Raw genomic sequence first — 12,721 nt, 5'->3', positions numbered from 1 at the left:
GCTGCCTTGACTTGTCAGCACTGAACTGCTGGAGTTGCTTACAGGGGTTTACGGGTTCAAACCCCTCAACCCAACCCTGCAGCTAAATCAGCATCTTGTGGTGCTCGAGGAAGGGACTGTCCTCTCATCGCCCCTGTAGCAGCTCCTGCACTCGCTGGTGCAGCTCTCACAGGGCTGCGACCACACTGACCTCGGCTTCTCCAGAAGCCGATGGGGAGCTGATCACGGTGTCAGCCACTCTCTGCTAGAGGAATGTTTTCTCATCCCAAGACGAGCTCGGATCAGCTCTGCACACAGAGGAAAGGGGGCATACATGTGAGTGAAGTCGCTGCCTCTCTTCTCCAGGTGCAACCACGGGCGAGGCAGAGGGGAGAGGTCCCACTGCCCGCTGTGGCTGACACGGCAGTGCCTCTGGAGACAGCTTTGGGTGGGTGCTTGAGGCCATGTTTCTTTAATTCCATAAGGCTTTTGGGGGGAGGACACGGAAAGAAGCAGCTGGAATGGCTTCGTTCGTCATTTTCCGTGACTTTATGGCAGACAGGGAGCTCCTGCCAGCCCTGCAGCTTCTCCTCGCTGCCATTTCCCTCACACGTCCCCAGGCGCGTCCCATCAACGTGACTTCCCTCCACCTTACCCTAAAATAAAACCCCAGCAGCTTAAAAACGTCCACTAACAACGCTTCAAATACTTTATTAATAACCTCCAGCAGCAGCCCCACACAGGGACAGGCGGCTTTTAACAAGGGATGGGGAGGGACGGACCGGGCGGGCCGCGGAACGCCGCCGCGCCGCCTCCGTTGCCGCCGGACTCGGGGAGCAGGGAGCGGGGCGGGCCCCGGAGCGGTGCTCGGGCGGCGGCGGCGATGTGGGGCGGCACCGGGGCCGTGTGGGGAGGCAGCGGGGCCGTGTGGGGAGGCAGCGGGGCCGTGTGGGGAGGCAGCGGGGCCGTGTGGGGCTGCCCCGGGGCCGTGCGGGGCGGCAGCGGCCCCGGCCCGCTCCGAGCCATCGCCCGCGCCCTGCGGGGCCGGCGGGAGGCGGCCGCGGGCGGTGAGCGGCGGAGGGGCCGCGGCGGGAGCCGGGACCCCCGGGGGGCGCTCGGGGCGTGCGGCTGGGGCTGGGGGCGGCTGTGAGGGGGGTGCGAAGGGGGTGTGAGGGCACAGCTGGCGTGTGCTGGCCTGGGGAAGGGCTCCGAGAGCGGGCCCGTGGGGGTTTATGTGAGTTTCCTCAGCAGTGCCTTGCGCTAAGATACAGCGAACCAGGAACTGGAGCCCGGGGGGGGTGTGGGTGTACGCCTCCAGCAGCACAGTGAGCAAGAGCCTGCACAGTTAATATCTCAGTAAAACTGTAAAGCAGTCCTCATGACTTCTAGTGAGCCACCGGCTTCCTTTTCCTAATACAACCATAGCGCTGAGAGCCACACGCAGGAGTTCTTAGAGCAGCCCTGGTAAACCAGATCTCTGTGCCTCTGAGCTCTCAGCGCTGGTGTTTCCCATCCCGTCGCCCTTCTTCTGTTCATGCAGGTGGCCATGGCGAGCTGTCTTTTCGGACGGGCCCAAGGCCTGTTCTGCAGAAGTATAATCACAAAGCACAGCTGGAGGCCAGTAGCACTCTGCCCACCCCTCTGACTGAAATAAAAAGCAGCATGTAAGTAGTGCGACTAAAATAATTCCACGTGACTCCTCATCAATAATAATTTAGGTTTACTTTGTGACAGTGTCGCTTGAAGTAATTCTTAAACATCATAAAGTGTTCTTGTCGAAGCCTATTTTTGTTTTACAAATGACTAATTTAAAAATTACAGGTATGCAGCCATCTGTTTTGGAAGACACATTATACATACGGTGCAGAAGATCTGTTTGCTTTTAATCAAGTATAATGAGTCTCTAAAGGACCATGAGTTTTATTTATTTATTTTTTTTTTCATTGTCTGAATATGCAGGGTTTGTTTTTCCCATCATATTTCAGGTATTAATTTCATGATACTCAGCTTTCATTATTTAGGCTCACCGTGAAGAGACTTTTCAGCACCTCACAGTCATCAGTGGATCCAAAGGAGATGAAAAAATTCCAGCTCCTTGCACATAAGTGGTGGGATGAAGAAGGAGACTATTCAGCCCTTCATTCTATGAATGACCTTAGAGTGCCATTTATTAGGTATGGTTCTGAAGACAGATGTTTTATATGTGCTCTATCTGTGCAACCTCAAAAAAAACACTAAGAATAACAATGATCCTTAAGGTAACTCCATGTTACATCTATTAAACCACCTTGTAAGTTTGGCCTTAATCATGTCCTTTTTCTTTCAGAGATACTCTGTTGAACATGAGTAGCAATTATCATCTGGGAAGCCCGCTTTCTGGAATAAAGATTCTGGATGTTGGCTGTGGTGGTGGTCTGCTAAGTGAGGTAAGAAACAGGGTACTCTGTTTCTCTTGTTAAAAAGCATATGAAGTTTTTTAATTGTTTAACTATTATGCTGTTTAATGCCTAACCCTCGGAGAAGGGGCTTTCTCTTTCATGGTAGTTTAGTTGCCAAATGTTCTGAAGTATTCTACAAACAGCACAGACTCCTGAGCAGTCTGCAGAAACTTGGGATTGAGAAATAACTATTTGCAGTGGCTGTATTTCGTCAGTAGATTTTGGGTAGTTTGTAAATTTAGCATGACAGATCTAGCTGAGTTATTCTAGGAACTGCATCAGCATCTGAAATGAAGTGTTGCAAAGGCACCTGAATTTTTTTTTCTTTTTTTTTTTTTTTTCCCTCCCCCTCTAATACATTCTAAGCAAAATGCTGTGGTCTTTTGACAGTCAGCTCTCTGACAAGACTGGCAAAACTGATCTGCTGTGTGGCCTTCTCAGGCTGAATGACCGGTGAATTTCAGGTTGGAATAACATACATGTGGTCATGTTCTGCAGTCTGTTTCAGTTTCAGAAGAGGTGATGACTGAGGTGTTAACCTATGAGTAAGAAGACACTGGAGAAACTTGAGTGACAGCCAAGCGTGATGCTATCCTAGCAAACATCAGTGTTTAGTTCTCAGCAGTGAGAAAGTACCAGAGATAATCATGCATTAAGTAACCATTAAAAAGATATGAGGATTTACCATTACAGGTGGATGTCAGAGAAAGTAATGACAGTAATTAAATTTGGCATTGTTTTCTCCCCTTTGAATACTGTTGATTCTTCCTCTTTGTCTTTCCAGGATCTGCAGGTAATAGTGGAGGAAATCTTTGAACTCAGAACAGTTTATTCTGAAAAACAACTTAAATGTATATATTCCAGTATATAATTCTGTGTTTGAGAAAATTATTCCCCCCCATGCACTAAATGTGTGTTTCTTCCCCTGTAATAACCATTTAAAACAAAACTGCTGGATCAGCATTCATCATTTATTGTTGTTTGTCTTTTTCCCATACAGGTGTTCTCTGCGCCGTTTGTGTACGTTGCAGAGTTGCTGACACCTTTAAGTAAATTGTTTTCGTGCAGAGAATAAATGCTACTCTGTATTATTAGCCTCTAGGTAGACTGGGAGCTTCAGTTACCGGAATTGATCCTCTGGAGGACAACATTAGAACAGCAGATCAGCACAAGTCATTTGATCCAGTTCTGGCCAAGAGAATACAGTACAAGTCCAGTTCACTGGATGAGATGGTGGAAGAGTGTATGGAAACGTTTGATGTAATTGTAGCTTCAGAAGTAGTGGAGCATGTGGCTGACCTTGAAACGTTTATCAAGTGTTGCTCCCAGGTGTTAAAGGTAAGAGAGTTCTTGCTTTCATTATTGGGAATATTTATTCTCTTTTATTATCAAGGCTTTAACTTGAAGCTATGTGAAAACACCAACATCTGCATTCATTCACCCTGAAGTGCTTGAGGTCTGAATCATGCTCTGGAGGTGCCTCCCATTCTCCTTGATAATGCGAGTACATCTTCCTGATCTTCCCAACTTTGGGAACCTGAAGTGGGAGGAAATTTATTTCCCCAGCCCTGCTTTAAAAAAGTGTTAATGACACTGCCTAATGTTGAAATGTTGCTTTGCATCAAGACCTTAATAAATCTGAATGAGTCTGATTTCATCTAGGTAAGAGGAAACATGGCAGTGTTAATTAAAAAAAAAAAAAATCACCTATCTTTTATTCATTTCCTGGGCAATATTATAAATGACTTTGTTAGGTGTTTTTGGGGCAAGGAAATGGTTTTCAGACCATCCAAGACTTTGGTTATGTGAACTTTTTAAGGACTACCAGGTGATGATCTTAGAAGATTATATTCTGACTTTTTAATTGTATTTGTATGCTTGTAAATAACCTGTCCTGAGATGAAATTAGTTCTTACTCTTGCGGCATATCAACTTGTAGATAGACAAGTAATGTGTTTTAATGCAAGTAAATATGCAGTTCATTTTTTTTATTAAATATTATTCTAACTGATCATTTTAATATTTTAATTAGCCTGAAGGTTCTTTATTCATTACTACAATCAATAAAACACAGTTGTCCTATATCCTGGGAATTGTGGTCGCAGAGAAAATAGTAGGCATCGTACCAGAAGGAACGCATGAGTGGGAGAAGTTTGTTCCCCCTGAAGAGCTGCAGCGCCTCCTGGAATCATGTAAGTACCAGGCCAGGTGATGGGAACACAGAGAGAGACTCAGATGCTCACTGGAGAAATGGCAAGGGGATGAGATAGGTGGGGTGATGGCTACCAACAAGGGAAAAGGCCAAGCAAGGTTTTCCATCCTGTCCTGATGGCAGGATGTGTGCCCTGACGTGCTTCATATCTTCCAGGACAGGTGTCAGAAAATAACGGTATTGGCACTCGGGAGCTGCACTGCTGCTATTGCTTTGTCTGTCATCTTCCTGTTAGGAGGAGGTGTTTTTATTTCTGGTTACTGCTCTATGTTCTTGATTCTTACAATGTTACTAAAAGATTTCTTTAAGAATGTGAAGATGAAACCTACCACAAATTCATTAGTCAGCTATTGACAAACTGTACCATGCTGATTTGAACAAATAATTTAATTTCTGTGGTTTGATTGCTTTTAAAATAGACAAAGCACTGAGCTGGAAGAGTTTGCTTATTGCCCTCCTTCTCTGCAGATGTTTTAAAACCCTCTCACCTCATATTCCACTTTGCTTTAGTTCCCTGTAAAGAACTTGGAGTATGAGTTGTTATTCTTTCAGTAAGGATCATGTCTAACACCTGTTCACATGCTGGTGGTTCTTTCCATTCTCTCTTCAGAAGGAGAAGCAGGTGCTGTGGAGCGATTTGTTTTGATAGGGTGTTTGTTTTCTGCCTTGTCTCGTGCATCCCCCTGGGATACAGCACAGTCATGCAGTGAACTGAGAGCTGCTCAGCAGGGAGTGCTAAATCCCTCTGATTGTGCTGAGTCAGTGATTGTGTTCTTCTGCCTTTCCTGTATTTCCCATTCTAAAGGGAATCTGCAAAACCCTTCCAAAGACTTGCACACATTTTGATTTTGAAGTATATGGTGTCGATCTGAAGGATGTGTCTGCCTACAGAAAATGTTACCGTTCACCACAACGTGGTGGTGTGAAGCTGGGGTTCCTAGCAGGCTGCTTTGCAGTGGCTCACCATGTAGCGTGGTAATGCTGGCCTGGCACAGGGCTCCTGCTGCTGCCACCAACAGCAAGGACCAGCTATCACCAGCACTGCCAGTGGTGATGCTGCTGTCACTGCTTCTGGTGGTATCTGACAAAAACAAGCTTGTGAAGCACTGTCCACAGCTCAGTGGAATAATTTCAGACGCCATTCTAAAGTGCTTTATGTGGCAGCGATTTACAGTATTTGAAGACACAGTTGCTGTATGCCTTCTTACTTTTCTAGATGGCTTCTCAGTTCAGGCTGTGAATGGGATGCTGTACAACCCCCTGACGGGGTCGTGGAGCTGGATGGAAAGCACGAGCATTAACTATGCGATGCACGCTGTGAAATCTGGTGCTGGGGGACCGTCAAGCCCAACAGAGTCTCTGTCAGAGATGGAAAGCGAGCAGCGCTCAGCCACAGCTGGCACCAGCGTGTGACCATCTGAGATGCGTGCTGATGGACTGCCCCAGGAACAGAAAAGGTTTTACACAGATGGACATAATAAAGCCTTTTGTGACAACAAGCTTGCAGTTTGCATTAATAATGCTGACGCTATTTTGGACAAATATTTTCGGGCAGTCTCAGAAAAAAACAAGCGCCCATTATCTCAGGAATCATTTAAGATTGAAGTGAGCAAAGCTTTTGAAGAATAAATATTTTTATGAGAAAGTAGTTTCAAATTAATCTGTCAAGAGCCTCCCTCCAAGCTATTATGTGTGATGGTGTTTGTGTGTGATCTGAGGAAAACCCAGATCTCCAGAGAATGATAGCTTAAGTGTAGAGTGAGTTTGAAAACAGTGTTTGAGAACTGAAATGCTTTATATGTATCCGTTACACAACTGAGTCAATTAAAATATACAAAACACTTCAGAAAACACCACTTGTTTCCATATTGTGCTTTCTTCCTGAGAGGGAAAAGATAAAGAGAGCAGCAAACCTTTTCTGTTGGGTCGTGCTATTTCTACAGTTGATGTGAGCTGACTTCAGTGGAAGAAGAATTTCCTTGCCCAGAATGCCTCTGTCTCAGAAGTCTTACCACCATAAAGGTACTTCGTCTGTGCCTGTTGTTTCAACCTTCTTCTACCTGAATAAAAGGAGCAACCAGAGCTTTAAGCTTGAAAAATGACACGTTAGCAGACTATCCTAGAATTGCAATGCCACACCTAGTCAGATGTTAAGTCCTGGTGCTAGGGTAAGGAAAAGTGTTAATCTGCTCTGAAATAGGACTTCCTAAATAAAATGTGTTATGTGTGTTTATGGTTTTATCTCTTTCCTTCTCTTTCTTTCAGCTATGTCGGTAGAGAGGTGGGCTGGCCATGCTAACGTGCAGTTTGCAGGGGTGACAACTAAGCTTTTTTTTCTGCTACTTGGGCGTTTCTACTGTGGTTTGCATTATTGCTGTTTTACTGCATGGTACCTTGAAATCCACATTTCATGATGGATCTGATGATGTACATAAGAATGTAGCTAACTGGTAATGTAAGTAATAGCATTCATAGATACTAATACTGAAAAGGATTCTCTAGCGTGAACGTTTCTATGACAGTAAATGCTGCTTTGTATTACCTGGGCAATAGTTTGGCTTGTGGTAAGAAAAATTCCCAAGTTCGATGATGGAGAAGGCACTGTCGATGAGGAAATGGTTCCGAACGTTCATTAGTTGAAATGGTTTAAACTCAGTTGAAATGGTTTAAACTCAGATTCCAGCCAGTGATGTCCTAACATCTTTTTTTTTTTTTTTTTTTTTTGTAAATGCAGTTGGTGTAGTTTTGAGTCGAGTCATCCTTTAATCTCAGTCTATTTACTCAAGAGAAAATGATCTCTACACTGTGGCAGTAGTAGCTGTAAGTTTCTGAGTTTGTATAAAATTTTATAGTAAGAACCTGAATCCATTCCAGTTCTTGCTCTTCCTTTTTGCAGCATGACAGCAGAGATGGATGCAGTATGTGAGCTTTCTGCAGGAGTAACTCCCTCATTCTGCTCTGCCTGACCTTGTTCTTTCGCATGGGAGCCTCCACTCCCTTGGTCACCTGTGCAAAGAAGGAAGGGCATAGTGTTTGGGAGACAAGCAACACTGGGAAAAATGTGAAGCCACAGCAGATAACTAGCAGGCTTTGTTCCTAGCCCTGTGTTTAAGCATTTTAAACTCTGTAATTTTAGCTCCCCACGCTAAGTAACCAACTTCAGTCTAGATGACTTTCAAATCTCATCAACAGTGAATTGAAATAATACCTGAAAAGCACTGAGACCAGGACAGATTCCTGCAGGAGCCCACTGGAAACATTCCCTGAGGGAGATAATAGCCTATTTACCTGTTTGCTTTGAGACCAATTAGGTAAAATATGATTAAAGTAATTAAAACTGGGATAGAACAGCTGATTCTAGCTTGCTTTAAAAGTCTTAAATCCAAGTATTTACATAAGTAGCTGTTATCCTGGCTTTCTAGTCCTTGCTTGTTGCATACTTGTATTTATCGTTAAGCTGTGAGCTGCCTGGGGAAGGAACTGGTTTTGTTTGTTTTGACTGTATTTCTATGGCATCTAGCACAAAAAACCCTTGATGCTGCTTGGGTTCTCTGCCCAGCCTCACAGAAGAGCTCGTGTACCTAATTAACAATGGCTGGCATTTAAACAACAGGCACGTGGGCCTGATTGCCCAGGGCTCCTCCTGTTCTTGATGAAAACCTTAGCATGGGCTCTGCTGCTGCTACCTGTGTGTAGGAGCCCTGTCAATGTAAGAGAGCTCAGTGGGTAGGGTGGGCTGCTTGAACGGGTCCCTGTACCCATGGCACCTCTGCACATGTCCCCATGTGTCCCATCCTTGTGGGCGTTTCACCCTGAGGGGCAGCTCAGGTCCAACATACCCCTCTCTCATCCCACCTCAAAACATCAGGGGGAGAAAACATGATGAAAAAAGGCTTGTGGGTTGGGATAAGGAGAGGGAGCTCACTCAACAATTGCCATCGCAGACAAAACAGACTCAGCATATGGGAGATTAATGTAGTTTACTACTTATCACTAGCAGACTACAACAGTAAGAAAACAAAAGCAAACTAAATACACTTTTCTCCCATCCACCCTCTACCGTGTCCTCTCCCTGAGTGGTGTGGGGGAACAGGGAATGGGGGCTGTGGTCAGTCCCTAACGCTTCATCTCCACCACTCCTTCACGGTCACTCTCTGCCCCTGCTCCATGTGGGGTCCCTCCCACAGGATGCCGTCCTTCCTGAACTGCTCCCACACGGCTCCATACCACTGGGTCCATCCCCCAGGAGCAAACTGCTCCAGCACTGGTCCCCCATGGGTGGGAGGCAGCTCCCCCCAGACCCTCTGCTCCTGCGTGGGCTCATCTCCAGGGGCTGCAGCTCCAGCCCAGGCCCTGCTCCTGTGGGGGCTCTCCATGGGCTGCAGCCTCCTCCAGGCCACATCCACCTGCTCCACTGGGGGCTCCTCCACAGGCCGCAGGGGAACTGCTGCTGTGTGCCTGGAGCACCTCCTGACCTCCAGCTGCACTGGCCCTGGTCTCTGCAGGGCTGGTTCTCACTCTTCTTTCCCAGCTGCTGTTGCACAGCAGTTTTTTTTTCCTTTTCTTAAATCTTTACCCCAGAGGCTCAACCAGCCTCACTCCTCGGCTCAGCTCTGTCCAGCAGCGGGTCCCTTTTAGAGGCAGCTGGAGCTGGCTCTGCTCTGACATGAGGCAGCTGCTGGGCTCTGCTCACAGGGGCCACCCCTGCAGCCCACCACTACCAAAGCCTTACCACGTAAACCAAATATAATCCTCAGTCCTGAATTTTTCTCTCCTGATGGAAAATCCTAACTATATTCTGTCTGTATTTTATCCTTCTGGTTAAAGCAACCTAAGCTAGAAAGTAAATGACTGCACTAGAGATAACTCTAGTATGATATCAAATACTGCAAAAGTATCTTATTTATTTTTTTTTTCCCAAAAAAAATCCTTGATTAAAAAAAAAATAAAATCCTTGATTTATTCATAATTTTGCATCCTGACACAATATAATCAGGTTCAGTACTATGTACTGAACATGTGCTAGCTATTCATGCTGCTTAAACTTTTTTTTCTTCCTTTTTTTTTTTTTTTTTGTGATTTGTGATTGGAAACATTTAATGCTTCTCTTAGCCTAGTTGCTGTGGAAATTTAATGGGTGCTACTGAAGTGGACAGAAATTAAGTCAAATAAATTTGCAAATCTTTGGCTTTCCTTTTGCAAGTTTTTCATGAGTATGGAGCCATAGCCCAGAAGCTTACAAGAATAGCAGTAGTAGGGGATAAAAAAAGTAAAAAAAAAAAAAAAAAAAAGTAAAAGTCATATAGCACCAGGTAGACACTTGGGATTGGGTGTAAGGCAAGAGTGATTCTTGCCTTGAGATTGGGAAAAATGTAAAATTTGGGGCTTACTCTTTTTCAGCTTCTGTTTTTATTTCCGGTTGTTAATCCTTGACTCTCCTGTTCCCAGCTATTTATTTCTGCAACACACCAAATCAGAGCAAGGAACTTAACTGGTTAAAAGGTGCAACAGAGCAAACTGTTCTGGCTGGTGTCAGCTGCTCTCGCCCCTCGGCCCACACAGTACCACCTCATCACTGCGTCTGATGCTCGTCCAAGTTGTCTGCACACTGATTTTTTGTTGTTGTTTGTCCTCTTTTTGGGGGGTCAGTAGTGGTTCTGCTGTTCATTGAGCTGAATATTCCCACTGTCAAGGACCAGCACCAGCTGGGGCAGTGGGAACATGTGGCCAGGGCTGCAGCACAACGGCACTTCGAGTCGCAGTAAGCTTTTAGCAAGCTCAGTTTCCCTCGTGGAAGTGCGCTTTCAGATAATAATTGTAACATTAATTGCCCTCCAGCCTAATCTGAGTCATATGAGATCCTTGAAGAGATTTGCATTTAATTTCCTTTTTAAATAAAACCAGAACCTGAAGTTCGCATGATGCTTTATTACACTCTCTCATTGCCCATTGATCCCTTGTGGCCAAGTGACTTTTCCCAGTCATTTTAACAGAACTTTAAAATGTCTTTACATGTGTTTTCACAAGCACCCTGTGTCTGTTCCCTAGGGAATGGAAAAGAAGAGGGAGAAAGTAGTTGGAACAGAAAAGCGTAGTGGCTGTGAGTAGAAATAAGAATAGAGACTATCTTGTAGAATATTTTTCGGAGAACGGCTTCTGAAGTTCTTTCATTATGCTGAAATCTCAGCTTTAATTAAAAGAGAGAGAAAAAAAGAGCTTTTTCCACATACTTCCAATAAATACTTGAAAGGAAGAGTTGCATACAGTCTAGAGGTTCAAAAGCCAACAGGCCCAGCTTCTATAATTAACTGGTCTGAAGAAGCAGGCTGTAGAAAAAGACAGACAGAAGGAATAGGAGCCACCCTGTGAGTGTCCGTAATATAGCTGTGGTGCTTTGAGGCGAATCCAGGAGCATCTGGACTGCAGGACAGCACTGAAGAGCCGAAACCATAGAGGGAAGAACAGTGACTGCTGGAAGAGGAATATAGTTCTGAGAGGCAACTGCAACGTGAAACAACAGTACGTGGGGCAGTCAGCTTCAACTGTGCCTTGCAAGATGAACTATAGATGACATGGAGAGTGCTTCTTTGGCAGGTTACAGAACATGTCCCGTATTCACAGCCTGCCATATGTTTGTGAATTAATCCCTGGTGCCTTTTACCAAATACCTTGCAGAGTTCCTGGAAAGGAAAAGTGGGCTCCTCTAGCTTCAGACTGAATATTGGTCACTCGTTGCTTGTGTGGAGCTGCCAGCTCCCTCACTCATGGGAAGACTACCGAGAGGCAGAGCCTGCTGCCCCCATCTTCCCATGTCTCGCTGTTTCCCCCCAGCAGAGCCCACAAGTGCCCAGCTCAGAGTAAGCAGGCACGGTGTGCCCATTTCACAGGCAGGCAAGCTGAGGCCCAGAGCTGTGGGTGGCTGTGGGCACCTTGCTGGAGCTGGCAGCAGAGCAGCGCCCAGGCTCACGGCTTTCAGCGCAGGGATTGCTGTGCCAAACAGCACAGCAAGGGAGCAGCAACATTTAGTTTGTAATTATCCTTCAGCATCTCTAAAGTAGGCTTTGTGGTTTGTTGCCTTCTGAGCTGTCTCAGAATAACTTTCTGTTTTTCCAACCTGCTGTGACTTTTATTGCACTGTCTCCTGCTTCATGATGGGATAAGTGACCAAAAAATTGTTCCCATTACGTGATGCATGTCTTGCTGTCGTAACCACATATCTTTTCCTAGCTCCCCTCCAGTGGAAGGTAGGACATTGCTTTACAACCCTTTCAAAAACAATTAATTCTGCTTGGACTGAAGACTTACATAAATTTGAATACAAATAACATTATTTTCAGATGATGTTTTCAACCTGTATTTCCCCTGTTTCCCCCAGGCTGTAGGATAAAACTCTAATCATTTAATATTAGTAGACCTTTGTATTGACACACTCAGGCCCCATTTGCTTGAAGCAATATGATGTCATGTTTTAACCTAGCCCGAAGGGCTGGGGCATCATCCAGGATGTAAAATCACCTGACCTGTCTTGGCGTACCCGTGCATTAACTGCACCGCCACCTCTGCTGATGACATCAGCGCATTAGGAATTCAGGATATACACTTTGATCTGCATTTTATCGTGCTTTTATTCCCACACGGAGTCACTCCAGTGATGTAATCAATACTCTCTTTTTCTAAAAAATATGTTTTTTTTCTGCTTAAAAGGATTGTGAAGACCATTAGCGTTCCATTAATAAATTTGAAACCTCTCTTTTGTCCTCATGGGTTGGGCGAAATGAAAAAAATATTGAGAGATTAAAACACTAATATTGCCTTGAAATAAAGTAATTACGTTATGAAAACTTATAATAACAGAAGATACAGAAGAAGATTTGATGTGTTTATTGTCCTGGATTAGAATAAGCAGATGTTTATGTCTTCAGACATAAACATGACAGTAAACAATAAAATAAAAATGAGATTTGAAAAGACTTTATTCACACCACATACATATCTGTGAAAGACTGAGTAATGAATGACAGCATGCTGGATTTCAGTCCAGTCTTTTTATTCATTATCAGCACTAAAGAACATATGAGAAACTTCCACAGGG

At 44.8% G+C, this 12,721-nt stretch overlaps 1 protein-coding gene across 1 annotated transcript; it reads left to right on the top strand.

Moving 5' to 3' along the window:
- The first annotated feature begins 958 nt into the window (after positions 1 to 958).
- Positions 959 to 6,862, top strand: COQ3 (coenzyme Q3, methyltransferase). Its single transcript, XM_032185712.1, has 7 exons — positions 959 to 1,046; positions 1,520 to 1,643; positions 2,001 to 2,153; positions 2,306 to 2,405; positions 3,513 to 3,755; positions 4,450 to 4,609; positions 5,846 to 6,862. Coding segments are annotated over exons 2-7 (855 nt in total). The 5' UTR covers positions 959 to 1,046; positions 1,520 to 1,641; the 3' UTR covers positions 6,043 to 6,862.
- The last annotated feature ends 5,859 nt before the right edge of the window (positions 6,863 to 12,721 follow it).

This window comes from Aythya fuligula, chromosome 3, assembly GCF_009819795.1.
Source record: "Aythya fuligula isolate bAytFul2 chromosome 3, bAytFul2.pri, whole genome shotgun sequence".
Lineage (NCBI taxonomy): Eukaryota > Metazoa > Chordata > Aves > Anseriformes > Anatidae > Aythya > Aythya fuligula.
Note: the sequence above shows the minus strand (reverse complement) of the source record. Positions and strands in the feature narration are given on the sequence as shown.

Excerpts from the sequence above, each read along its gene's own strand:
- COQ3 (XM_032185712.1), top strand. Across the intron at positions 3,756-4,449 it reads GTTGCTCCCAGGTGTTAAAG|CCTGAAGGTTCTTTATTCAT; the intron begins GTAAGAGAGTTC and ends TATTTTAATTAG. Across the intron at positions 4,610-5,845 it reads GCAGCGCCTCCTGGAATCAT|ATGGCTTCTCAGTTCAGGCT; the intron begins GTAAGTACCAGG and ends TTACTTTTCTAG.